Genomic DNA, 27,029 nt, shown 5'->3' on the forward strand with positions numbered 1-27,029 from the left:
TCACACTTGGCCTAAGAGCTGCATACCGAACGGTGCGGTTTTTGCAATAACCTATTGTGGGGCAATCTGACACGTAGATTTGTCATACGATGAGCATGAGTATGCTTTCTCCAAATGCTGCATGAATTTTGTGAAATGAAAATGCATTCATGTGCATCTTTGGTAGTATGAAATATGAAATAGACGACACACCTTGGTTCATGCTCAAATAAAGTAAAAAAAAAGTGTACAAAACAAAAATGGTTGTCATTTATATCAGAAAAAAAACAATTTTTGCGTTATTTTAAAGTATGTAAAAACAGTACTACAGTAGAAAATTGAGATGCTACATGCATAATAACATACCGAACGACAGCAACAACAACACAGTCTATCAAATTTGTTTGACATTGAAACCAAACATATTTAGCAAGGTTTAATGATCATGATATATGTATAATATAGATGAAGTAATAATCATGCATGCAAACACAATTAACTCAGTAATAAAACATTGCTACAACAAACAAACACAAATGACACTGACTAATAAAACACATTTAACATAGTCACATTGATATATGTAGATCGTACTTATCGTTCCAAATATCAAACTTCTTTTTCTTTGGATTTCACTCTTTCTCTTTCGATTTCTAGTGTTTTAACGACTACAAATAATGACCAGGGACAGTTTCAGTTCAAACAAAACACCTTTCTCAAAAACTTACTTTGCTTCTTCTTCTTTTCCTCAATGCTTGTCTTTTTTTACGGAAAAGTTAAACTAGGCTTTGTTTAGATACAAACATTCAATAAAGACTGTTTAACAAAATAATAAAGTTTAAATGAACAACAATATTACAACTGAAATAGAAAAGAAGAGGAGGAGAGCAGGTGTGTTTATAGTGTCTTGTTCTTCTCACTTAAGCGTTTATGGTTTCTAAATTTAATTCATCATTCACTGATATAATTCGACAAAAAACAGGAAAGAGAAACAACTTTTTGGTTCGTTTGGAGGTGTAAATATAAAAATGTTATTTTTCTTTCATTATTAGCTGCGATACTTGATACTCAGATTACAATATTAAATTGATACTGATTCACAACTTTGCATAACAGAACAAATGTACAAAGTAGTAGTAGGTCTATTTTATATCGACATCGAGCATTTTCATTTCTCTTTAATTTTGCATTTCTAGACTGCGATACGTTCACGATTGGTATTAACTATGTAATGTAGGTGCGAGAGCCGAGAGTTATTTAATGTCTTCTTTTCTGTTTTACGTATTTTTGCGTATTCTTAATTACTTATTTCTTTTACCAACTGCTGATGATGCACATAGTATATAACATACCAGTCTGGTATTATTAGAGAACAAAAGTTATTTAGGAAATAACACCAACAAAAATACATCAAAAAGATTTCCCGTGTCAAAAAAAACGCAACAACGTAATGAGTAACAAATAAACGAGTCTACGACGGATAACTTTTGTCATTTCTTTTTTTGTATTCGTCAGTGAGCTGGTATATATGTAGTAGTACATGTAAATAGGAGCTTGAATGGCTTGAAGTGTAGTCAACCAAATTCATAATATTCGTATTTAAATACACCGAGTAACAATTTAGTTTGAAATTGATACAGAAAGCGTATCTACAAAACCTTAATGAAGCTACAAAAGTTACGATTGTTCAATTTTGTTTTTAACCGCAAGTTGGTTGTATATTATAGGTCATAGCGTCGTCCTATATGTAGTGAGTCCTACAGTTACATTAAATATTATTTTATGAAATTTATGATTATTATTATTAATTATTATTAGACAATCTTAAAATTACTGATTGAGCATCTATTATCAAGTCTTGTTAATGACTTGCAACTGGGCTTTGTTGACAGACCATTGGAGAGTCATCTCTATCTCTATCCTCTTCAGAACTGTTCACCGTGCCTTGCCTCCCACCACGTGATGACAAGGACAAGAGTAAATTATTCGACTTTCCTCCACTCCCCGAGTTACTAATACCTAGGTCAGCACTGCTTGCACTACTTCCAGATTCTGAACCACCCCTTGGAACACTATTGCTACTACTTCCCGTATAACCAACAGTACTTGTATTCGACACAGAACTAAACGATGGTAATATATTTCCCAAAAACTGACTTGGAGGAGGTGGATAACCACCAGAAGATGATGATTGTTGCATATTTTGACTACTTATTGAAGAGACAAGTCCAGTAGTAGAGTTCAGACTGGAGCCAAGATGATGAGGAGGAAGTCCCGTAAGGTTGAGGTTCATGTTGAAAGCGGATGATCCTCCACTTGTGATAATACCGCCCATTAATGGCATGTTTAGACTTCCAGTTTGTGTACACTCCAAACTTGAAGTTGGTGGAGGAGGACCATTGTTGAGATTCATGTTCAAATAACCAGGAAAGTTGGTTACAGATGAGTTTGAAAAGTCTATATTGACAGGAAGTGAAGAAGGGCCGCCGCTACTACTGGAACCCCCACCACCGTATCTCCCAGTTAAGGAACTGGAGGCTCCACTATCTAGCAAAGATGATGGAATAATATGAGGAGGTGGATTTCGACCGGAAGATCCTGACGACAATCCTGACGAGATATTGAGAAGGTGAGAAGAAGAGTGATTTGCTAAAGACATTGCAACAGGGCCCATACTTCTTGTATGATATGACAATCCACCGCCACCTCCTCCTCCTGTATTCAGTCGAGGGGACTCGCATTCCATGTCGATTGAGGTTGCACCATGTGATTGTAGTAGCAAGCTATTACTTTGATGGTTACCACCAGCAGATGACGAATTTGCTGACGAAAGAAACTGACTGATTGAAGAATTATTTGCATGATTGAATGACCCAATGGCTTGGGGGATGTGGTGATTATGTTGATTTAACCCTCCATGGTGCGATCTTGACCCTGCAAAACCAGACAAATCAAAAACGTCAGTCACCAGTAAAGTTATAAATACAAAGTTGCCAGTAAAAATATAATAAGATCAAGCTCACCAGTCCCAGAAGAGCCAATCACATTATTTCCCCCGCCAATCGACCCGTGGTGACCTCCAGATGCCGATAACTGCTGTAATCGATCCATATTGGATGGGCTGGAACTAGATCCCTGAGAAGGGTTTCCCATATTTGTTGCAGTCCCTTCGTCATTTGTTCGCTTAAAGAAATTATGCTGCAAGGCGTAATAAGGTGTAATTCGTGTCTTGGGATCAAAGTCCAGCATTCTCAGAATAAGATCTTTAAATCGTAAGTAGTCTTGAACAGAGTGTCCAGGTTCGTTTGTCCTGAAATTTAAGTTAAAATATTTAAAAAATTAAAATATAAGATTACGAATTTTATTTGGTGCATAATAAATGAACTAATGTACTAACCGACGACCTCCTGGACCCCCAGTTTCGACCCCAAGGATATCGTGTAAACGTCGACTGCTGGCCGCCTTATATTTCCGGTTATTTTTAGTCTTTTTTAATGAGTGACTTCCGTCAGGCATCTTATCAAAAAATTTTCGACCCTTCTGTCCAATGTCCAATAGATGTTTGGGCGGGCTGTCGAAATAATTAACAATTAAATTTTGTTTATAAAAATTCAAAGAACACGATAATTGTTTGTACTTACTGTCCCAACACTTCGATAATTTTGTTCATTTGGTCAACCTGTAGTAAACATTAAGCACAATTAGCCATATATCTACATCCCTTAATTAGTACATATTGATTTATATTTAGTACTACTATCTGTGCATATGCTAAAACTATTACAATAAATATTGTTACCGCTACCGTTTAGCTGTCATTAATGACAGTTAAGTTTGGTAGCGTAGTGTATGTATGTAGATGGATCCTATTTTTCGTCAAAACTGATACACAGTCAGACGAGACAATAAGTGCATTGCCTACTAAATATCCACACATACTCAAACTTAAAAAAAACTACTGAAACTCTAGAGTTCGACAACATTGACATATAACCGTAGAATCAGTCGAGAAAACTCTTCTATAATCCGTAATATAGCAACAAGCTATGTGCAATTTCTTTTTTGTGAGGATAACAAGTGATAAAATCTCTACAAATGCAACTGATTCATGCATATAAATAGACCCGAGTAAGCAGTGCAAGTTTCAGTCTAGCCTCAGTCTCAAAACCAAGAGAAAACATTGTCTTCTCAGAGAATCCACCAGACGTACTAATAGCTTTTGTGGTTAAGCTTAGGTAATAATATTATATGAACAAGGATTTCATTTCATAATACTCGTAGTAGCGGTGAAAGAAATTAAAGTAAGCGAAATACAATGTTAGAAATACGATTCACGTGGGTACATACCTCATCAGCACCAGAAAATAAGGGTTCTCCTGTATGCATTTCGACTATTGTACAAAAAAGAGAAGGATCAATTTTAACTTCCAGTCATATTTAGGTTATAAAGGAAATTTTCACACTGAACTTGTTGGTAAAAATAACGAATTGATTCCGTATGTTAAAATAACTCATTAATTATGAAGCCAGATTTAGTCAAGTGACTTTCATTCATGTGGGTCAAGAGTATTTAGTTTTTAATTTGTTTCAGTGTGCAAATTAAAAAAAATAATAATAACAGAATAGTTTACCAAGTATGCATCCCAAACTCCACATATCTATTGCTAGGTCATATGGAATGCCCAACAAAACTTCAGGTGAACGGTAGAACCTTGACTGGATATACTGGTATATCTGAAATAAATTTTAAAAAAAAGTTAATTATAGTCGGATGATGTCATTAAAATTCCGACGTAAAATCTTGTGTATGATGATGTTATTTACCCGTTGTCCAAGTTGACACGAGCTTCCAAAATCCACAATTTTGATAGCAGAACGCTTGGGATTACACAATAGGATATTTTCTGGCTTAAGATCACAGTGAATGATATTCAACTCTGGGGTTGCAAGAAACAAAAGAGCTGTACATAATTGCTGGGCGAATTTTCTCGTCAGGTTTAAGGACACTCCTCTAAAGTTTGTATTTCGGAGTAGGTCATACAGATTGTACGACAATAGTTCAAAGACCAGACAAAGATGACTGAAATAAAACGGATAGTTTAATATTAATACATATTATTTATAGGTTGAATATATTGTATTATTTATGTACATTTAAATGCAATACAATAGGAAACTGAAATATTAATAACGTTACCTTCTCCACATAAAGTGTCGTTTCAATTTCACTATATAATATTTGTTATCCGCATCAGCTTTGTTCATTATTTCCAGCAACTTTACTTCGATTTGTGCCTGATTAAGGAATGGTTTCTTGTTTTTGATAATTTTGATAGCAACCAAACATTGATCTTCATGATCATAAGCTTTGACGACTTGTCCAAATGAACCCTTGCCGATCAATGAGTCTATTTCATATCTGTCCAAGAATTTTTCTCCGTTTCGAATAATATAGTCGTGATTATCATCGTCGTATCCGTCATTGCTGAAAACCTTTCTCTCCTTCTTGTTTCCGGCATCGTCTCCCTGCTGTTGGGCTCGTCGCTTCTTTTTGGCAAAGTAAACCTGATTGATGTGCTTGTAGGTTTTGATAAGATCAACACTTAGTTTTCGCAGTGGTGCAGCCGATGGGTCCCGGAACGTCTTTGGGATTCTGTTAAAATGTACACAACAAACTCAATTTCTTAAACAGTCTCGACCTAAAACCCAAATCCTCCAGTTTGTAAAATAAATTGATTGATTGGACATCTTTAATGCAAATACTAATATTAATTTTCCAACAGGAAACCAATTCAGGAAACAAGTTGGACAAGAAATGGAAAAATTGAAATTCGATAATCGGAACGACGAAGGGAAAACTTTCTCCATTTGACAGACTTTGTTTCTTGTCCAGAAAATTCCCCAACCATTATTATCATTCGTGGATCGTATTGTTTTTTAATCGAAGAAGTTAAGAATTATGACATTGTTAACAAATTTGCATGTCTTGATAAATGTAACCATTAATGGAATAAAGCAACATTATGTTGCTGAACCATTTGAAAAAAAAAAAAGAATTAAGAGATGTGTTAAACTTGAACTGATCCTAGCAGGCACCTTGACAAATAAAGGAGAAAATTACAGCCGAAACCAATGTTATCTATTTGAAATTTGATTATTTGACCTATTGCTCCAGTTTGCAAAATCTTTTTTTAGATACGATTCAGAGGTGTGCTTAGCGAACACTTGCTTATCAGTTTACGGTAGATAATTCAGTATGATGATAACTAATAAATTAAATGCATTAATGATCGTGTGTGCTTACCTGGCTTGCATTGCTTGCATGTCTGCAACCGTATTTGATCCTACACCCACATTAGGAGCAACAGCACCACTCACAACAACATTTGTGTTTAAATTTACTCCAGCTGGTGTATGAGGAAAAACACTACCACCACTAGCAGCAGCCACGGCGTTCATGTTCATGACAAGTCCTGAAGAACTATTAGGGTTAGTGTGCACGGGTACTGCCATTCCCATAATTCCGAGAACATTGGTTGTCCCCAGCTGCACGCCACAACTACCAGCCAAAGAAGACATCAATTGTTCCTCTGGTGCGAGTCGGCCATATAACGAAGCACCGCTGGGTCCTCGGACTTTACTTCCCATATCCGTCTTGTTCTTGTCTCTCTCGTATTCCTAATCTTCGCACCAACTCGAGTACGTAAAATTGATCACTGTGGAAAAAAACAATACGCATTATTTATTAGTAAATGACCACTAAATAACAATTAATTAGTACAAGTTTTCATTATATGAACTGATATTTCATGATCTGTCAAACTAACCTAACACCCAAGCAAAGATTATCTTAAATAATAATACAAGATGAGTAAAAGATGGGATATGAAAATGACAAATAGATGACATTGTAGCATGTTATGGTTTCTTTAAGCTTGAATATTAAAATCGATAAAATCTATTTGACATAATCGTTCCGATTGGCCATAACATCCACAAACTGAATCTATCAACTAATGTGAAAGACCACGATGAGTCACCCAACCCAAGAGCCATTATTAAAGTAGGAGTAGGTGACTGGCAGTATGTCATCATAATCCATATCAATTCATGAACTTTAATTTTCAACAAATCACAAGCATTTTAAAAGTAATATCAGTAATATTACACTTAATAACAAATGATATTAGAGAACAAAGAATAGATCACATGGTACGCACCCACTTAAGTGAAAGAGGAGGAGGATACATTGATAAATCCTAAATCTTCCACTTTTGGTGAAAACCACTAGGTGTGCACTGTAGCACGTATTAATAAACACCAATTAACCTCACTAGTTGTTCGTTAACCTCAACTCTTGATCTTAATTTGCGTTTGATCAAAAACCAAACTTGATATTTTGATTTTTGTAATCTTGAAACTCTTTCGAGTGTTGTTGTAGTTTGTTGAAATAGTGATTTGCATCTGAAATGCAGGCGTCATCACGGCCCAGATCTTGTGTGTAGATTTATTTACTGGAATTGAGGTAAATATATTAATGTTGATATGAATTAAGTTTATTAACAACGATGGTCAAGAAGTGTATATATAATATTAACAATAATAATAATGTTTGCCTCAGCACTGTGTCTACTACTCTATCTATAACCTTAAGGTTGGGGCATATGCAGAATTCAGACTATGTTACTGGCTATATCTGATACTGTTGCTAGCGTTCGTTCGCCCGAACGATGGTTCAATCAAGCCACTGTTTTGATGTGCGTAGAAGGATAAATGGCCTGGCAACTGCCACCCACCCAACACCAGCAGCAGCCCCACAACAGTCGTCGGCAGACCAACAACCCCCGACAGCAGCAGCAGAACTATATAGCTAGCTCAAGATATTAAACAATTTCCTACGACCTCAATCTTATGTGACGAATCGCTCCGATGGCTCAAATGCAACGCCCAGACCAAGCACCATCCAATGCCGCGTCGCTTTACAACTCCCAGCCGCTCGCACACCAACTATCGCATTCGCCTTCACTTCACAGCCGGAGCAACCCTCCAATCAGCTAGACGACCGCAACTATCCCACATCGACTTTGTCGGAATATCGTAGTATTATTGTTATTCTGCCGGCGACGTGAGGATGACTACTTCAAAATTAGTTTACAATTGACGAACCTCACCAAAAAATATCCAGTCGGATGAATTATTTTCAGATACACCGGGATCAGTTATTTTTAAAATACACCAGAGAAAGAGATTAGATGAAAGAGAAAGTCACGTAGTTGGTGCATTCCTCGTCGTTCAAAATCTCTGTCTAAAAAACCTCTAAATCTCCATGTCTGGCAACCACCGTCACACAATGCAATGCACTGATCGTGAATGACATGCCTATATATTCCAGGTATCGAAAGACAAGAACTAACCAGAGCCAAACCAGCCAAAAGGACAAACCGAATTAGTATAATATAACAAAAGCTATTATTATGACGATCTTACTGTAGTCACTTTCATATTTGCATTTAGAAACCATCAACCACGGAAGCAATGGAGAGCAATGTAATAAATAAAATAACCAAAATGCATTGTCATTTATTAGAGAAATGGGTGAATTGATGACTTTCTCTCGTGTGTTGTGCAAGGACCTATTTTCTCCTTCTCCCTTTAGCCTTTCTATTCGATGCACAGGAGAAGAAAAAAAAGTTTTCCGAGTTCTGGTGACTGGCATCCTTGCTTATCCACCATAATACGACCACTAATAATATTGTACAAATAAAGATATTACCACACATATATACAATATATGTATTTTTCTTCATCCAACTCTACGTCCGTCCGCCGCCATCGGTCCCCCTCTTACGTCACATCACTTTGATGTTCTTGTGGTCTACATATACAAATATATATTGCCCATATGTCTCGCAAAATTTTCACCAATGTCATCTTTTCGCTGTCTGTCTGTATATGTCGCGGCAGCGTGTGACTGCAGTTTATATGTGGCAATGGAAAGCGGATGGCATTTTTTCATACATTGTAAATACATGTACTTGTGTCGTCGTCGTCGTCCATCTTTCCAGTTCTGTTCCCGCAGTCATAATAAAGTACAAAATCGAACAGCACAACAAGCAGAACATAAAGGAACGATGTTATCATCATATCATACCTCTCCGAAACATACTGCATTGCATATGTACGTACATATGTATATATTATATATGCAACACCGAGGTTTACACGAACAAATTACAACGAACGACGCAGTATACATATTACCCAACAACGCTCATCCATCACTTACGTAGAATGTACGAGTGATGACGACGAAATGAGTCAGAAGAATAAGTGGGCGATAGATAAAGGTCATAGGTGCACTTTGTGCGCCTCCTTCCGAATAACTAAGGAGAAGATGAGCACTGCTAGTCAATTTGATGTTGCATCAGATAGTGTTGCGTGTCACGATTATGTCTAATGGGTGACATCGCATTCTTGAATTCTTGAACGGTTGTGTGTGTATGTACACCAATCCATATCGTCGTATTAACTGGACTGGCTCGTCAATTTCCGTCAGTCAGTCACCTGACCTACCTCATGTAAATTAATTATGCATGCTAATTTTAGGAATTTCATCCAGTCGTCTGTCCCTGAGTTTCATTCATATAATTTTATCAGTACCAACACCATCATCCATCCGGCTTGTATCATCGTTATTCTTCATATTTAAATAAGGACGAATTATGTATGGACAAGGTGCTTCCATTGAAATTGGAATACAAATACCAATGCAATGAATGAATGAAGCTGGCATTGAGCAGCATATCAGATAACACATTTTTTTTACATCCTCAGTAATTTTATGAGTTTCTCATACTCCAATTTCTCCTGAATCATGTGAATCACACTATGTGATGGCCTCTCTTTTCAGAATTTAGTTTGCTCTTTTTAAATCAATGTAATGAATTTAAAAAAAATTCTTACCGTCAGTAATAGATACACGATTGCGATACCACAACTTGGAAGAATTAAATACAAACACTAAAAATGTATTCCTTCTATTCACTAAAAACTATTATCACTGACAATTTGTCAGTTCAAACGTTGTACGATTCTATGCACTACTACTATAAAGTCTTTACAAATATTGCTTTAGTCCAAATTCCAAAGTCTATTGTTTCCAATTCGTTGCACAGAATTATATTTGTATTAATATTTAATCACACAAGAAGTTGACACTATCACAGCCACAGCTGATCGCAAACTGTGGCTGACGATGATCATGGTAAAAAGAAGTGAATGAAAATGATAATTATCTTCCACTAGTATCAATCTACTCTCATTACCACGTGACAGTCACAAGTAATACGTGATACGTACATGTATCTCCACATAAAACAACAAAAGTGCCCAGTAAATAATTGAATCAACCTGCGTCGGCTTGCTTCAATGTCGAATCACACCAACCACTAATTTCAACCGAATAAACTATTTCTTTAGTTTGCAGCTGGGAATTATAAATTTTTGTGAAAGGAATAAATCGCAATAACAATCATGGACAGGTGGAGAGTTGCACCACGTTGCTTTTTGCAACTCTCACTGCACCAACTCCAGACCAGCCAACCTCCAGATTTCCTCACTCCTTCGCCACCAACAACAACTGACGAACCCTGAGCATGATGAGAAGTACGAATTTTTCGACCTGAATGGGCCAAATTGGCACTGAACGTACTTGCAGCCAGACGAAAAATTGAGTAAAATGTCTTCCTCCACAACAATAATGGTCTGGGAGACACGACGACACGGCCTTTTGCCAAAAAAATTATCGAGAGGACTGATTCCTCTCCTCACGAAAATCCACTGGCTGGCACAATAGCCCATAGGATGGAGCATTGCGGAGATGGATGCAAGCAAGCAAGGTGTTGATGAACTCGGGCTCTGGGTGCATCCATTGCAGTCGTCAGATTTCACTAGCTTCTTATTTCTGCAACCAGTTAACTGGTTGCAAAACTGCAGTTTTGCCAACTTGTAATGTTGATATGGAAATTATTTTCTACAATAAAGTTTACCCACATGTGTGGACGACGCCATAGTCAGACACAACATGAAGAAGGCCGAATGCAGCTGTTCTTTTTGGTCGTCGGATGTTCATGCTTAGTGCAAAATTAGACATTTTAAGTATCACCGTGCAAAATTTTTACTAGAATGAATGAATGGCATTATTTTCATATCGGTATTTCCGAGCAGGTAGAAAAAAACTTGCTCGGTCAGTTTATTTTTTCGAATTTTGTAGTTCCAAATAAATTGTTCATTTAACTATTGTGACTGGAATTTCAAGGCGGTTTTTATTGGAAGAAAGAGATGAGTTTGAGGCTGGCGGCAAGTTTGATGTCGACTCCTCTCCTTGGTTTGTTATTGCTTCTGCCTAACTGCTGATTGTCTGTCATTGCATTTTGTTTTGTGGAAATAGTGAGTCACCGCACCTCATAATTTTACAAAAAATAATATTGGATACAAAACTAACCAATTGTGCGCTATTTTATAATATTAAGTGTTAAGCGATCGACATAGTGAGCAGGTATACTTGAGTAATATTTGATATGCTGAAAGATCAGCCCAATTAATAGCCCAAATATATCTAGAATATAATCAAACTTATTTCAAGTTATTAATTTGAACAGTGGTTATTTTTTATTGCTTGCAGAAACAATACGTGAGTAATACTCACTGAGTATCGAGCAGCACCTTGTGACATTTCTGTTCATTCAAAATGTCGACAATTATGGAAAACCTACGATGTGGCGAATGTTTAGAAGGAGAAAGACGGAACATGATTTCATCCGTAATAGCTGGCTTTCTGGTAGCTGACCCACACATATATCATATACATAGTTTGTAATACTATGTCTGTGATGAAAACTTGAGAAATTTTCATTAATCAGTCATGCTTTTTTTTATAGTTTTTCACTGGATGGTGGCTGATTATTGATGTTGCTGCACAAGGCCCTAGTTCCGCTGAATTTCCAGTGTCATACTACGTGTGTGGTGTAATGGGGTCGTTAGGACTGTTCATGTAAAGCTAACATATTCTTTGTAATCAGAATGTGACGAGTATTACATAATTACATCAACTTTATTTTTCAGGATCAATTCAGTGTCTAATGGACAACTCAGAGGAGATGCTTTCACTGAGGGTTGTATGGGTCCACGCGGGGCTAGATTGTGGTTATTTGTTGGATTTGTCGTTGGATTCGCTTCTCTGATTGCTTCAGGATGGATCGTTCTTGGAGGTATTATAATACCTATTATTAGCAATCAACAACAATTTGAATAAAACAATGTTTTTTTTCTGAACTAGGCCACGGAAATAATGGGTACCAAATTGCTGTCTTTGTACAAAACTTGTTCATCTTTGCCAGCGGGCTAGTATACAAGTTTGGTCGATCTGAAGATCTGTGGGGATGAGTGACTCATCCGCTACCGACTATTTTCATTAGGAAGACCTCGGCAAATCTAGTTTTTGAGACTAACTTTCCAGTAGACCTACTTTTACTTTAGCATCATGTATACATATACTGTTACTTGAATATGTTTTGATCTTTTACGTATCACATCGAGCGAGCGGTTTGGAAAACTTATATTATAAATACTTATTAAGGCTAATTTAATTTACATGCGCATAAAATAATGCACAAGGACTTTGACGAATAATTTGTAGAAACAGACGATTCGTTTTTTTTTCTTTTGAAGTATATACTTAATATAATAGTTTTAATATGATAGTTACTGCTGGTTTTTAATTATGCTCCTTCGCAGATAATTGTACATGGCATGAACTTGTGTATGTAGGTTTCTAATTTATATTCAATACATTATATATATCATCTAATAAAGTATACCATTGTTTATGAAGTAAAACCCATGCTAAATAATGAACACAATTGATAATCTTGTTGGCGAACACTAAACACTTCTCCATTTTGGATTGGAATCTTCTCATTGGCCTTCTAGTTCAGTTGTTCTAAAATAAAATAAAATACAAACATGCACAACCTGAAAGATGAAAAACTCGTCAGCATTGCGAGAAATAATAAACAATGCAATCCGAGAACAAAGGGCTACACATTTTCAAGAACGGAACTTACTGCCTTGAGAACGTAATATTGACGAGTAACTTTCATCAGCAAGATAACGGGTTTGTAGCTCAGTGGTAGAGCGCTCGCTTCGCATGTGAGAGGCCACGAGTTCGATCCTCGTCAGATCCATTCACATTTTTTGCAGGTGGTCAAATACTTATTAGAAATTTTCATTTTAGGCCTCCCGTTTTTCATGCTTTCGTTTAATGTTTTTAGTAAAGTCTAAAATGTTTTTAGTTGTCGACCTATGACAATGCACAATATGCATTTTTCATGATAAATCATTTGTGCTGTGTTCATTTTTCTCTGCTTTCCCTAACGAATTTAAATTTAAGTAGATATGTCAAAATATTGCAATCGACCATTCCATTGAATATTTAAATTATTGAAATTAATAATACATAATATAGAATTGGGTCCAAATTTAATATAATAAAATTCTTGTTCCTTCATACAGCTTAATTCCCATTCATGAAACATAAGCATAATTCATGTAGCGACTGCTTACCTGATTTACATCACGTACACATTTATTTTCTGATAACATCTGATGACACCTTCATGACAGATAAGACCATGTCTAATCAATCTAATATCACCTTATGCAGCGCTTTTAAAATAATTTTCGACTTGTACAATTACTCAGGCACGAGAGCTAGGTATGTATGCATGATACAGCTCCGATGATCACCACTTCAGCTTAAATCAATTGTTCTTACATGGTTTCATCCAAGATATCTTATCTGCACGCAGCTTTGGTTCCCGTACATTATAAAACGTGTTTACGAGTAATATGAGTTTTGATCAGTTTGAACTTTTAAAATTTAGTCTTGCCTCACCTCCTGAACTATTCACACCCTTCTACTTTCTCTCTCTGTAATTGATGTACTATATTTGGCTAATTGGCATGTTGTTCCTTCCTGGTGTCTGACAAGTTTCTAGTTTTCTTGTGACTTTGTGTGACATTCTAAAAAAATGGAGAAAGACAATGACTCGAAAGAAGACTCTACTACTGCCCCCACTACCCCAGCTACTAGCTCCACAGCGTCTTCAGAAGATGGTCGAGGTATCTTTGAAGACTCTGATTCTTACAGTGACATTTCACAAAAAACATTTGTGGGGAAAGTATGGCATTACTTGAAATCAATTCGTATGGAGCCTGGTTTCCTCATCTATATGACGGCCTCGGTCATGGGAAACATCATAGCGTCGGATTTACAGATTGATAGAGCATGCAGAATTAATATCGGTTACAATGATACCGTTTGCAATGGAGTCATGTCAAGGTATGCAGACAGAATATTGTGTATGTATATATTATATACATAATAGTGCACATGTTAAATATATAAATATTTATGGAATGTAACGCAGTAACCAGACCATCAAACGAAGATACAAAAGTGAGGAGGAAGATGTCCAAAAGGTAATCTCCGAAATTGGGATCTGGAGCGAAGTTGTTGAAAATCTGTTTCCCATCGTGTTTTCCCTGTTTCTTGGTATGTCTATTTCTTGTTATTTTTGTATTTATTTTGAACTGAAGATCTTGTCTTTTTCTCTGGGGGTTCATCATCTTGTTTCTCAGAGCCTTTGTCTTCTGCTTCTTCTTCTTCTCCTTCATGTTGATTCTAGGAAAGAATACATGATTTAAATAACATCATTAAATAACTAAAGTGGAGCATATACTTTGTAATGTTTGACAGTGTCGCCGTAAAAGGAAGAGGAATAGCTGCATCTAGATGCAGGGCAGGTGTCAGGCTTTAGGCCTAAATGGACACAGGCGTGGGCGCTGTAACAGCAAAAAGAAATATTAGCATATAAATAATCCACCAGGAATACAAACCGAATTACCGAGAATTTATCAACCCTTTACTTATCTTCCCACATGGTCGTCCACTCTCTCGTTCCCAAATGCACATATACTTGGGTGTATTCGACCCTTCTTCCAATGGGAGAAGCTCCATTTGGACATCACATTTAGCGGCGTCTTCATCATTGATATCGGGAATATCGAACGTGTTCCTTTTTTGTGGTTCTACTCCTTGGTGATAATTGCGTCGATGACCTAGTCGGCTTGCTGGTGTTTCAAAAGTACAGGGGCACAGATCACAGGGTAGTGCATTGGGTCCAGAGTAGTGGCTTGTCTAGACACATTAATATTATATACAATATTAGTTAAATTATTTAGTAAAATGAGAAAAACAAAAAATACATACTTGCACATGTGACATAAGATTTTGTCCACGTAAAACTACACCACACAGCTCACAATGGTTTCTAGTTTGTGACGGTGGGAGTGGCCGTGGGGTTTCAAGTTTTTCTGGAGGAGGAGGAGGTGGGTTGTTGAAATAGTCCTCCCTAATTTGAGGAAGACGGTGGATGAACTGTCGTAAATGTTCATCAATGGTCTCAGCATGTTTGGCCAACATTACTTCAGCATTGTAGGGCGCTTTGGCACACTCCAAACTTCCTCCGGATGAAATATTTCAGTTGGTCAGCGACCCATGAATCATCACTGTAAATGTGGAAGGAGTAGGTCAACATTGGATCCACCTTCCATCCCCATTGTTCTTCTAGTTCCCTGTAAATTGTTCATTTTTGTACATGCATTTTGATGAATGTTTGTAATATGAACCATTTATCACTTACTTCACTTTACAACCGTCAAGGTCAAAGGCGTCGCTATTGAAATGACTGATGACCGACTCCGTTTTGGCCACAAGACACGTATTCGCATGTCCTTTATTCACAGTCATGTCCCTCATGTCTCCTTGTTTGTCAGTCAGAAGGGAGTAGTAAATCTGGGTTAGATTCTCTAAATAATACAATTTATTAGCATTTGGTTCACAATAAAAGAGAGTGAATTGTAAACAATTAAAATTACTTTTAACATCCTCCTCTGTCATGACATGCATTTGGATGTCATCATTGGTGTCTCTCCAGGCGAAAAGATCCTTTCCTACTTTGGGCTCCTGACGTAGTAATTCACTGTCACTAATCATTTTGATCAAAAATTATTATTTAAAGGAAAACAACAAAGACCTAAAGTAAAAGTTTGTGGTTAGGAGAGAATGAAGCTTTTATTCATTCAAAATCTAATATGTATTTCTTTTACCCCATGTTTCAGGAACGTGGTCAGACGTGTATGGTTTGTAACTTTGTTTACAATTATTTGTTTACAATTATTCATATAACTTTTCAACTATAGTCACTTATTAATAATTACAGTAATTAATCAACTAAATTAATGAATTCAATATTTTAACGGTCAGTTTGCCCTTTCAGGTTATAAGCTGCCCTTTCTCCTGGCAATTTCAGGCGTAACGATCCGTTATGCCGGTCTGATTCTCTGCACGTACTTTAATACATGGAACGCCGAAATTGTGGCTCTGTTTTCTGTCCTTCCGGGTTCGCTAACTGGAGGAAGAATAGCAATTAGCATGGTTGTCTACAGTTTTGTCGCCGTTACCTCAACGCTAAAAGAGAGAACGGTGCGAATGGGGATTTTGACAGCGGTAAGAACTTTTGGTCGATCATCAGGTAATAATAAATATATACAAATTCTAACTGTGCGAACAGGAGGATTAAAACAAGGTAATGCGTCTGTATTTGCAGGATCGGCTTTGGGGGGTTATTTAAAGAGGAGTGGTAAAAATTATTACTTCATCTTCAGTTTGGGGGGTGGATTATCCTTGCTCTCATTTTTGTATATTCTTCTCATCATGCCAAACCCCAAGAAGGGCAATAATCCTTGCGGATTTAAGCAAGATAGCAAACTCGAAGCAACTAAAAATATTTTCAACTGGAAAAATGTTATAGAGTCAGCTAAAGCATTTTTCAAGAAGCGTGAATATGGAGTTCGAGAACAGGTATGCATTTTTTTAGCCATTTTTAGTAATAATTATTTATGCCTTAATTTGTTTAGCTATTTTTGCTTGTGGCCATTTTAATTTTTACAATGGCACCTATGCAAGGTATGGAATTCGAAACTAACTTCTACAAATATTTCTTAACTATCGAATATACCACTTGGTTTAAATAATCAATGTTTTATGTATGAATATATATTAAGGTGAAGATTCAACTTTGCTTCTGTTTGTGAGAAACAAATTAAATTGGAGCACTGCAGACTATTCGGTATGTTATTTGTGTGTTTAATTAAATCTCCAGCAGTCTGAAATGTTCTTCATAAAAATCCAAAAATCCAAAAATCCCTATTTATTTCAGGAATATGGAACATTCCGAATGTTGATTGCCTTTGGGGGAGGATTAATGTCCGTAGGCGTTTTAGTTACTTGGCTTGAGGTTGCAGATTGGAAACTCGGTTGTATATCATGTGTTAGTCAAGTTGCTGGAAGTTTGGTGTATGCATTTGCTAATAATACTCTCATGATGTATATTGGTAAGTTCATAGTCCTGTGAGACTAATAATTAGTATATATACGTGTATGTATAATTTAATAATTTATTAAATCTTTCCGACATCAAGCTCCTGTGGTGGACATTTTGAATGGAACCATGATTATAGCATCAAGAGCAATGATTTCAAAAATATCTCCCATCGCGGAAATGGGAAAGATCAACTCGTTCATTGCAGTCATTGACTCCACGACCCCGCTGTGGGGCAACCCACTTTATCAGGTAAATAAAAATCGCAATGTTATGTTCCATTCTTCTGATATTACATGATTATGCAATAATAAGTATTATTTTTATTAGGCAGTTTACAGAGGAACGCTGGATGACTTTCCAGGTACTTACAACAAGTAATGCAAATCTCAGATTAGTGAATTATTAAAATATGTAAATATAAATTCCAGGAGCTTTCTTTATACTATCCGCTGCGCTTACGATTCCACCATTATTTTTATTTTCGTAAGTTTTCACAACTTTGAGAAAGGCGTTTTCGACTTAATATTTACAATTACTCTCTTGGCATATAGATACTTTGGATGGACAAAGAAAGGCATTCCAGTTCATGAGCAGGCTGCAAGAAGAAATAATAAATCAACTACAGAAATCACCGATATGAAACCGATTTAGAAAGGTTATTTTTATTGTTTTAAATCAATTCCACGATATTCTCAAGATCAGACTCATTATTGTCAGTATACCTTTGTATTATTATGTGAAACTATTTATAAACATAATTATGCATTATAAATAAATATATGCATGAAAATAATTACTAACAATTAAATATTTAGAAAACCTCATTTGCATAATTAACAACTTTTTCTCAAAATTTCAAATTCATCTGATATGAAGGAAAAAGTATTTTCCGAAAATTTTTTACCAATAAACATCAAACAAATTTACATCCATGAGTTCCAAAAATGTCTCTTAACTTCATTGGATACATATTTAACATATTTTAAGATACGTATGTATATATATGTATGTTCGCAAACCAAATTAACAAAGTTGCAGAAAAGTCAAAATCATTTGAGACTTAAAAATAGGTTTCGTCAGTTCACGCTCGGCTGGAAGAGTCTCAAACATGGGTTGGGAAAACCTCTACTTTGATTCGGATAGCGTCAGATTCAGATAAATTATTCTTTAGAAGTATAATTCGTCATGACTTCGTAACCAAAGTACGATCATTGTGCTTTTGGATTAGTCTAGTTGGCTTTTAAAAAAGTCCGTATTGAATATCATATTTTGTCAACAAGAAAAGGTACTTCACAACTGCAAATCATAGTTATCATGTCTTGCTCTCGGATAGAAGATAACGCGTTTACAATTAATGTGACCAGCTTCCACAATTTTGATGATGACGATGATAAATATTTTCAAAGGGAGAGACAAGAAGGTATATATTTTAATATGAATCATGCGTAAAAATTGTTACATATATCCAATCGTGTAATATTGCAAATAGTCTGCACCGCTAATAAATGCCAACCACGAAAACCTAACACTATGGATCAGTCTGAGGCTGGAATTAACATGCATTTCCAACAAAAAGATAAAGGATCCTCGCGTATGTTACATAAATAATTTACCAACAATTTCCTGACCTTGGATTGCTTTTTTTTTGTTCGTCATAATTTGCAGCAAAACTTGAGAAGCTGTCTCAAATCCCTGATAAGTCTCGTGGTGACCCCGTTCTACCCACTGAATGTTGTCATCATCGTGAGCACAAGACCAAAAGAAAGTTTATTTGCAATTTTACATCATTGACTTCAAATGTATCAAACCAATGCTTGGAAATGGAAAGATCTAGATGCCAGGCATTTTGGAAGCTCGTTGACCAACGAGCAGAACTTCAATCTCTAATGCAGAGTGGAGAATTTGAGCACATTAGCATTCCACAGATTGTCGGTAAATAAGCATACACATGCTCAAATTTTAAAATGTGTATATTTCGCAAATATATATCTGACGTGTAAAATTTTCTTGAATAAGCGACCAAAAAACCCAAAGATGTCTCCATTCGATGTCAAAATTCAGATGTACTTCGAGCTAAGAACAAGGCGTTGCATGATGAAGAACGAGACAGAGTGAATAAACGCAAGCAACTGATGTACGAGGTGATTATTAATCACTGATTACATTGTTAAAGTGTGGGTTGGCCCAAGTGTATACTATTTATCACGCATTTTTGCAAAATTATATGCATATCAGCTCCAGAAAAAGAGTGGACAAGCCGTGTTTACCCAACAACAAGAAAAGCTTGGCAAGACTACAAGTATCGACAAACTATCCGACGATTCTGCTGCTGCAACGAGCTTTGCTCAAGTCTTCGAGGAAATGAATGCATTTGACGTACGATGTGGAAATCCTGTGCGAACCAAGCAGAACCCGCCGTCTATGTCGAATAGCCTCTACTGGGCGACCAGTTTTCTGAGTGAGTGGGACGGGGAGACGTCCATCGTGTCTTCCGCAGGGGACGAGTTGGAGGAAGAAAGTGGGGGTGAGGAGGAGGAGGAGGGAGATTTGGGTGACGAGGGCCAGCTCGACGGCGGGGCGGCTGAAATTTTGGGTGAAAGTGGAGAAAGTCAATAAAATGTCTGAAAGACCTTCTAAATTACTAAAGTAGCGCAATTAAAAGACGAATCTCATAATTATTATTCCTTTTGCAAAGTTTATTTGACACGTTTCAATCAAACCAATAAATAAATTATCGACAAACATGCTAAAAATTATAGTGATAATAATGGTTAACAAAAAAATGAAACTTTGGTAAACTCGTATGATGATAAAAACAACATCACAATTCACAATATGTATTAGGAATGTTGCGACACTAATTACATACGTATGGAATGCATTGAAACAGTAAAACTTGTATTATGTTTAACAATAATAATTTATCTGTACACTATATTTTGAAAATAAATAAGCAAGTTGAGTAATAATATTTTTTTACAAGTTGTACATCCATTCATTCGATCATATGAGAATTTCATTGTTCAAGAAGATTACATCCAGAGATTATTACTGAAGCACCTATTTTATACTGCACACTTTTTTGACACAGTTTGTCGCACATTGCAACAATGCAACAATGACGATATATTTGGCAAATGATATGTTACATATACATATATATTATGGGGTATAGTTTGCATATAATACGAGCATGTCGGGTTTATAATACTTATTTTATTTTACTTATGAGGTATACATATGTAATAATATAGTTAAACCTACGTACATATTCCTAAAAGCCTCGTTCACTGACAATAATGCCTGCCAGCCTAATAATGATAACATATGAATATGATTATAATTCATTATTAGCGTCACATGCTTTGCAATACTTTTGCATTTTGCCCATATTCGATCAAAGTATGTATGTACGTGATTAAAGTCACGTAAAATATATTCAGCACATTAATAATACTCATGGTTGTGGGAGACAATTATTTTGTAGTTGGTTGTGGTAATGTATTTAGCAATGGTAAGGAATATTCGTATACTATTTCAGGCTGTTAATTATTAGCAGCGGTTGCAAAGTTTATAAGAATTGACAACACTTGATGAATTTATTTGGTTAAATTTGAAAACGAGAACACTACATTATCGACACAGACCCTGACAGACGTAATTGAAGATATGAGTACGTGATGAAATGCAATAGGTTAAACTTATTTATTTATTAATGATGTCCGTCCATGGGCATCTGACCCGATTGCCATTGATCGTGATCATGATATGGCAATCGAGTAATTATTTTCCCTGAATCTGCAGAAATATTTAGTACATGACACATACTCCAGCAGCTCATGAGGTAAATTCATTATTAGAGAAATTTAAAAAATTCAAATGGATGTTGAACAAATAAAAGTTTTGGTTTGGTAACAAAGGCGAGCTGACGAAATGCTGAAATGCGAGTGTAGAATACACTGGTAAATGAGTAAATTGTAAAAACAAACATTAAAGGGATAAAAATCACAGAAAATATAATTGCAAAATGCAATAATTGCAAAATCATACTGCTAAAAAACTTTAGACAATTATTAGAATTATGAAGCTGTGGAATACCAATTTGTATTTTTTAGATCTCCATAAGGAGTGGATTTCCCAGGGTGGTATAGATGGAATCCGGTGTGAGTTGGGGGGTAAAACTGAGATTGAGTATGATCAGTCAGAGGATTGCCATAGGATTGATGAGATTCTAGTGCTGAATGGGGATGATATCCGTAAACTTGAGGTTTCAATGGTAAAGGTTGTGCAGGACCACCGTCGAGGTAAGATTGAGGTGGCCTGAAAGAGGTATTGGACAGGGAAGAAGGGTCCCCGTACCCGTTGGAGGAAGGGTCCCCATAGGGTGGCTTGTCCCGGGGGGAAACCGAGGATGGAGGAGTCATTGCTGGTTGGTAATCATACGAGGGAACTGAAGCATAGGGGACAAGGGATGGAAAGTCAGATGAACCGGATTTCTGGTGCGAGCCCAACATAAACTGCGATTCGTTGTAATTATCTGATCCTGGTGGGGTTGGAAGCGCGTTTTGAACCATGTCGGGATAGTAGGAACTTCCTCGGGCAGCAGCGACGGCCGCAGCCGCAGCAGCCTAAAATAATTTAGTAATTATTGTAATAACATAAGACATGTAAGAATACATACTAACGATTTATTAGTACCTGCACGTTGGCACGAATAACACTTTCTCTTGAAGCACATAATTGACGCAACAATGCCGAGACTGGTAAACCTGGTCCAGATTGTCCCGGACCCACCCATTGAATAGCTGACCCGGTTCTTGGACCTGCTTGCTGCCGGAGCAGTGAATCTGTGCTAAAATCAATACCAGAGGAACCCAGGGATGAAACGTGGTCAGACTCTCGTCCCGGAAGGTGTTTCGACATCACTTGCTCCAAATCTTTAACTGAAGAAGTGGATCCCTGCAAAATCCCAAATATTTAGTTATGCATAATTATATGTTGATTGATTTTAATCACGAAATAGTCAATACGCAGTAAAGTCACTCTCTTACAGTGCTTTCCCATGCATGCGGCTGATGGTTAATTTTCCTCCATCTTGCAGAATCTCCAGAAGAATTGTCAGGTTCGCTGTGATGAGGGCTGATGGATCCACTGTCATGACCCACTGACCCTGGAGTAACTGGTGCCGTCAAGCTGCCGTTATGCCCATGCGAAGAATTGCTCGAGTTTCCCCCAGGCGTGCCATCCATTACTTCATTTTGTGGTTGTGTTAATTGCTATGCCGTAAATAATTTATAATATATTTTGCCCTCCAAGTATCTTACTGACTAGACAAAAAATAAATATGTAAAATGACGAACCTGTTGTACAATAATTTGTCGTTTGGCACAAGGAGACGAAAGTGAGTGAGCATGACCGCTGCTAAGCATTCCAGCACTGCTTGACCCTGACGGTGTCATATTGTCAGTGGCACTGCTCGCTGAAGAGTTGGATTGCCGTACTGAATTTCGATCAATTCCTTTCCTTTTCCGTCCTGATTTTTGAGGACCTTGAACCGGGGTTGGGACGACTGACGGTGGTACCATAGGTTCAGAGTCAAGAGATCTGACCGACTGCGTTCGTTCGAGATGATCCGGTGTGGAGATTGGCTGCGAATCTGGGAGCACCTGCAAGAGAAAAAGCAACAGTGCAATCAAAACAGATTCCACGTACGGCACAGTGCATGACCTGCTTAAATGTGTCCATTTCCTCTGGAAGGCTTTCACATATAAGTGCGCTATACAATATATGACGAACGGAAAGTAAATGTGCAATGCACTTTCGATTAGATAAAGGCATAAGTATGATGTTCACGTATTTTATTGTGGGTCCGTGTCATGTACTTAATTTTCGTTGAATTTTCGGGTCACGATTTACCTATAAGAACTTGGAGGCACGCAACTCTGCAACTGCTATTATTGGCAGCCAGCCTCAGGTACATACACCAGTCAGATGAAGAGTGAAATTGATTTTTAACGCACTTCATCATCGTCATCATCACACACTTTATCAAATAGTCTCAGTCTACACAAGTCATGCACCTACGTATAAGCAGGGTGTACGGGGGGGATCAAGTACACACGCACAATAAAAATGATGCGACTTACCGAAGATGTTTCATCTGATAGTCGACTAGCATTTGTTCTTGGGTGAACGGCCGAGTGGGGTGTTCTCCTCTCTCGACCTGTACAAGAATCTCGAATTTCCGGTGATCGTTCGGATGCAGGTCCTGCTCTGGCAGCGGGAGGAGTTGTGGTGTCCAGATTGTGAGGGCCACACCCGTCTCTACCATGACCGCTCCCATCTGCATTTCGAGAATTGCGGTACGTTTAGATGTCATTCATCTTACCATATCTTACATATTTACATGTGAATGTATACATAATGTCGGGGGCAAATGAGATTATCGTACCTGCAGGGTCTTGATCGGGAGATTTCCGGTCAGTTTCGTCCACCAAGACTTCCTTCTTTACCGCAGGTGGTGGGCAATCTTGCTCCAATTGACAGCAATCCATAATCACGTTGGTATTTTCCTTTCCACTGCAAAAAACAACAACAATGCACAGGGATTATGTATGAGTAAATCAGTATAAATCCTCCGTAGTACCAGGATGGCGAGAGTACTAACCTGATGACATAGTTCACGCAAATAATACTTTGCTCATCAGCATTCTTGGAGTTGACAACCACCGTTGCACAAGTCTGTTAAGAATACAGAATAGGAATTAGCTTAAATAAATTATAAAGATAATTCTTAGCTTCTTAAGTTTGTCTCATCAAAGAATTGCAGAATAAGTTAAAAATAATTTTTCCTAAAACGGTAAACTAACTGAAGCACCACTAATTTTTAACTTTATTCTTACCTGCATCCAAGTGTAGCCCCCATTCTTGTTCATTACGCGAAAATACTGACTCATAACCTGGCCCTTGCCCAACACTGCAATTAACAACAGTTCGCATTAAGTATTTATTAAGTAGCATTTGTATTTATTTTACAGTAGTCCAAGAATACAAATCATCAAGAAACTTACAATCAACGTGACATTTTCGAAGCTTCGAAACATCCTCTGCGTGGCAGATTGCGTACAAATTCCTGCCCGTCAACTCTTCGCTAGAATAATCCAAGAGCTCTGATACCCTGAAAGCAAACAATGATCCAGTTCATACGCATTCTCTCCACGTTAATACCCGTACCTACTACTACACCGCAAAATCTAAAGGATGACAATACATATATACACATATATATATAAATTAATTAGAAAATATACGCAATTACGAGAAATTGTCAGATCTCGAAGCAATTAGATTGGACTTTTCAGGTAGAAATACGTGAAGTGGCTGATGAGAATGAAAAGCACATGTTTTATATTATAAAGAGATGAACAGGGGGAGGTTAGCTGGTAATCATAACCATAAAAAGAGAGTGTCATTACTTACAAGAAACAGTTGGCAAGTTGGCACAAGCATTTAAAAGATAAGGCATGTTAAGTGACAAATTATAAGCGGCAAATTAACGTTTGGGTTGAGTGGCCAACTCAAGAAGAATTTTACAAATGTATGAATGGACAACTTATGTATGTACGTAAGGCTCATTGCAAAACTATTTCGAAAAGATAATATTTGACTTTGAATATGGAAAAGCAAGCAAGAAGGCTTGGCTTCTCCTCCCTTTTCATCTCTTGAATGAAATCCTTTATCGCATTATTTCCCACCGGGTGTTTATTATTTACAACGATTAAAGCCCATTTACCATTAAATGATGCAGGTGTAAAATTGTGTGCTATGAACTTCACGAAATATATAACTAATGCATTTTTATGCAATTGCTGTAATAACCCTGACAAATTCTCCTTTATTCATCCCACAAAGTGTTCACCAAGCTGTATATACTAAAAGGTGTATTTGTAATGAGTAATAATTTTATCTATTTGGCACTTTACATTTCTTTGCTCATCTCTCAATGGGATAAAGTAGTTGTAAATATTGCTAACAGCGTGAGATTAGTGGCTGGGAGTGTGGAAAAATTCGTTAACCAACAGAAATTTTGTAAAATGCTAATTTCAGGGGAAAGGCGAAAATAGTTATGGCCTACCAGATATGCCCAGAGCACGAACAAGTTTTATCACGAAGAGTAGTCACGAGGCTCATAGATACATAATTACCAATATTACTAAAAGCAGCAACAGAACTTCATTCGCCAATCATGCAAATCAAATACATTGATAAGCCCTTAAAAAATAGGGTAAGAATTTAGTCAAAATTATTTTTTTAAAGCAGTGAAAATATATTTGTAGCAATTGATTTTTAAAATGATATTCCTCATTTATAAAACACCAACCTACTTATTAGAAAGTGTAAGAAAGCAATTTCAAAATTTCAGGCATGTTTCTGGAACGTTTGTTAGAAAATATACTATTTCGGACAAGATTCATTACAATTTCATTATTTTGTACAATTTGAGACGAGTTAGTTCAGTTGATTTTAATGATTATGCTGGCTGAAAAGCCATGAAAAGCCAATTAAGCTTCCCCTTCCGACTAATTTCAAGGGACACACTATTGATAAAACGAGTTTGCAAGCACAAAAGTATACACTACATCGCATCTGACCCCCACATTTCTTAGCATTTTCAGCATAAGCCTTAAGTACGCATTATGGAACTATGAGTAGAAAGAATGTGCAAAATTTCGGGTCTCACCTTGGCTCGCAATGGACAATTCTAAAGTCGAATGTAACTCTGGTCACAAACACTGTAATTAATGGAAACAATTAGTTGGATTGGTGATACCTTTTCGAATGGTTTCTTTGACTTATTGCATCGAAATGTGAAAATTTTATTCAACAAAACTTACTGTCGCATTCGAGTCGGATTTCGTGCACGGATGGCGGTGGTAGAGCGATGGCCAGGGCGACCATCCCCAACAATGGAGGGGGCGACTTTCTCGAGTGCGAGAAGGAATACTGTGGCCGCAATCTGCTTAAAACTAGGACAACCTGAAACTCAATTGAAAGAAGCATCCCAATTAGACAATAATGTGATGGGTAAACTCCATTTATGTACTAAATATTGCGTTGGTAAAATTATTCAATTCTAAAAACATGCAAGTTTTCATTGTTGCACATGTATGGTTGAACTCTAAGCAGAATCAACAACCAGGATGATTAGCTGCTGGTGGGTAAGGTAAGGATAATTCTGCTGTAGTCTCAACTGATTACACCTCTCCAAACACAATCTGGCGACATTTTAGTAGGATTTGCATTTACAACTATAATTGCTCAGACTGAGTGGGTTCACAGCATAAGTAAATACATAGATACATCATTTTATTTATTTCCTTGTTGGGTGGGGTGGTTTTGGTTTTGGGACGCTATGATACTGATACGAAATGATGTACAATTGGGATACGTCACAAGAATTAGTTAAATTAGAGGGGCCAATGTACACGCTTCTCAACTTCTGGTAAACCAAACTGTGCAAATAAATTCAATTCAACGATTTCA

At 36.9% G+C, this 27,029-nt stretch overlaps 4 protein-coding genes, 1 long non-coding RNA gene and 1 other non-coding gene across 15 annotated transcripts in view; 4 read left to right on the forward strand and 2 right to left on the reverse strand.

Annotated features, from left to right (window-relative positions):
• Positions 1–227: 227 nt before the first annotated feature.
• Positions 228–10,836, reverse strand: LOC110844167 (dual specificity tyrosine-phosphorylation-regulated kinase 1A). 2 transcript variants are annotated; one of them, XM_035848101.1, is made up of 11 exons: positions 9,943–10,836; positions 7,200–7,493; positions 6,284–6,695; positions 5,177–5,632; positions 4,804–5,059; positions 4,611–4,713; positions 4,327–4,370; positions 3,621–3,658; positions 3,377–3,550; positions 3,003–3,289; positions 228–2,913 (listed from the first exon to the last, which is right to left on the reverse strand). In XM_035848101.1, the coding sequence occupies exons 3-11, from the start codon at positions 6,625–6,627 to the stop codon at positions 1,841–1,843; spliced, it is 2,775 nt and encodes a 924-aa protein (XP_035703994.1). In that variant the 5' UTR covers positions 6,628–6,695; positions 7,200–7,493; positions 9,943–10,836; the 3' UTR covers positions 228–1,840. The 2 variants fall into 2 exon arrangements, with proteins under 2 accessions (XP_035703994.1, XP_021945993.1); XM_022090301.2 differs by lacking the exon at positions 7,200–7,493.
• Positions 5,518–6,052, forward strand: LOC118434471. Of its 2 annotated transcripts, none has more exons than XR_004834053.1 (2): positions 5,518–5,642; positions 5,763–6,052. It is a non-coding gene; the product is annotated as an uncharacterized LOC118434471 (long non-coding RNA). The 2 variants fall into 2 exon arrangements; XR_004834052.1 differs by having other exon boundaries at positions 5,572–5,697.
• Positions 10,837–11,153: 317 nt separating the features above from the next.
• LOC110843775 (transmembrane protein 50A) lies at positions 11,154–12,887 on the forward strand. 2 transcript variants are annotated; one of them, XM_022089810.2, is made up of 5 exons: positions 11,154–11,536; positions 11,640–11,818; positions 11,919–12,031; positions 12,103–12,248; positions 12,317–12,887. In XM_022089810.2, exons 2-5 carry the CDS (start codon positions 11,729–11,731, stop codon positions 12,421–12,423), a joined length of 456 nt encoding a protein of 151 aa, XP_021945502.1. In that variant the 5' UTR covers positions 11,154–11,536; positions 11,640–11,728; the 3' UTR covers positions 12,424–12,887. The 2 variants fall into 2 exon arrangements, with proteins under 2 accessions (XP_021945502.1, XP_021945501.1); XM_022089809.2 differs by having other exon boundaries at positions 11,157–11,536; positions 11,663–11,818.
• Positions 12,888–13,151: 264 nt separating this feature from the next.
• Trnaa-cgc lies at positions 13,152–13,223 on the forward strand. The gene has a single exon. It is a non-coding gene; the product is annotated as a tRNA-Ala (tRNA).
• Positions 13,224–13,900: 677 nt separating this feature from the next.
• On the forward strand, positions 13,901–18,294 carry LOC110843883 (solute carrier family 46 member 3). 2 transcript variants are annotated; one of them, XM_022089939.2, is made up of 12 exons: positions 13,901–14,380; positions 14,469–14,593; positions 16,222–16,242; positions 16,380–16,634; positions 16,710–16,963; positions 17,020–17,068; positions 17,167–17,231; positions 17,322–17,496; positions 17,584–17,735; positions 17,814–17,847; positions 17,915–17,969; positions 18,038–18,294. In XM_022089939.2, the coding sequence occupies exons 1-12, from the start codon at positions 14,070–14,072 to the stop codon at positions 18,135–18,137; spliced, it is 1,596 nt and encodes a 531-aa protein (XP_021945631.1). In that variant the 5' UTR covers positions 13,901–14,069; the 3' UTR covers positions 18,138–18,294. The 2 variants fall into 2 exon arrangements, with proteins under 2 accessions (XP_021945631.1, XP_021945632.1); XM_022089940.2 differs by lacking the exon at positions 16,222–16,242.
• A 2,388-nt stretch (positions 18,295–20,682) lies between these two features.
• LOC110843483 (protein trachealess) overlaps positions 20,683–27,029 on the reverse strand; it is a 102,599-nt gene continuing 96,252 nt past the window's right edge. For 5 of the 6 annotated variants that reach the window (XM_035847843.1, XM_035847842.1, XM_035847846.1 and 2 more), the window contains 11 exons: positions 26,381–26,528; positions 26,227–26,278; positions 24,557–24,663; positions 24,389–24,462; positions 24,154–24,227; positions 23,938–24,065; positions 23,633–23,829; positions 22,847–23,152; positions 22,538–22,762; positions 22,185–22,445; positions 20,683–22,114 (listed from right to left, as the gene is read on the reverse strand). In XM_035847843.1, coding sequence (XP_035703736.1) covers positions 21,566–22,114; positions 22,185–22,445; positions 22,538–22,762; positions 22,847–23,152; positions 23,633–23,829; positions 23,938–24,065; positions 24,154–24,227; positions 24,389–24,462; positions 24,557–24,663; positions 26,227–26,278; positions 26,381–26,528 — 2,121 coding nt within the window. In that variant the 3' untranslated portion in view covers positions 20,683–21,565. The remainder of the gene's footprint in view (positions 22,115–22,184; positions 22,446–22,537; positions 22,763–22,846; positions 23,153–23,632; positions 23,830–23,937; positions 24,066–24,153; positions 24,228–24,388; positions 24,463–24,556; positions 24,664–26,226; positions 26,279–26,380; positions 26,529–27,029) is intronic. The other variant, XM_022089450.2, reaches the window with a different exon arrangement.

Source organism: Folsomia candida, unplaced genomic scaffold (genome assembly GCF_002217175.1).
Source record: "Folsomia candida strain VU population unplaced genomic scaffold, ASM221717v1 Fcan01_Sc002, whole genome shotgun sequence".
Taxonomy (NCBI): Eukaryota; Metazoa; Arthropoda; class Collembola; order Entomobryomorpha; family Isotomidae; genus Folsomia; species Folsomia candida.

What these genes read in the sequence shown, in the direction of transcription:
- LOC110844167 (XM_022090301.2), bottom strand. Translation starts at nt 6,627, where the DNA reads ATGGGAAGTAAAGTCCGAGGACCCAGCGGTGCTTCGTTATATGGCCGA. An exon ending in TATTTTCTGGTGCTGATGAG is followed by an intron (nt 3,659 to 4,326) that starts GTATGTACCCAC and finishes TGTTTACTACAG; the next exon opens with GTTGACCAAATGAACAAAAT. An exon ending in ATTATCGAAGTGTTGGGACA is followed by an intron (nt 3,551 to 3,620) that starts GTAAGTACAAAC and finishes TTATTTCGACAG; the next exon opens with CCCGCCCAAACATCTATTGG.
- LOC110843775 (XM_022089810.2), top strand. Translation starts at nt 11,729, where the DNA reads ATGTCGACAATTATGGAAAACCTACGATGTGGCGAATGTTTAGAAGGA. An exon ending in GGGTCGTTAGGACTGTTCAT is followed by an intron (nt 12,032 to 12,102) that starts GTAAAGCTAACA and finishes TTTATTTTTCAG; the next exon opens with GATCAATTCAGTGTCTAATG. An exon ending in AGGATGGATCGTTCTTGGAG is followed by an intron (nt 12,249 to 12,316) that starts GTATTATAATAC and finishes TTTCTGAACTAG; the next exon opens with GCCACGGAAATAATGGGTAC.
- LOC110843883 (XM_022089939.2), top strand. Translation starts at nt 14,070, where the DNA reads ATGGAGAAAGACAATGACTCGAAAGAAGACTCTACTACTGCCCCCACT. An exon ending in TGCAATGGAGTCATGTCAAG is followed by an intron (nt 14,381 to 14,468) that starts GTATGCAGACAG and finishes AATGTAACGCAG; the next exon opens with TAACCAGACCATCAAACGAA. An exon ending in AATATGGAGTTCGAGAACAG is followed by an intron (nt 16,964 to 17,019) that starts GTATGCATTTTT and finishes TAATTTGTTTAG; the next exon opens with CTATTTTTGCTTGTGGCCAT.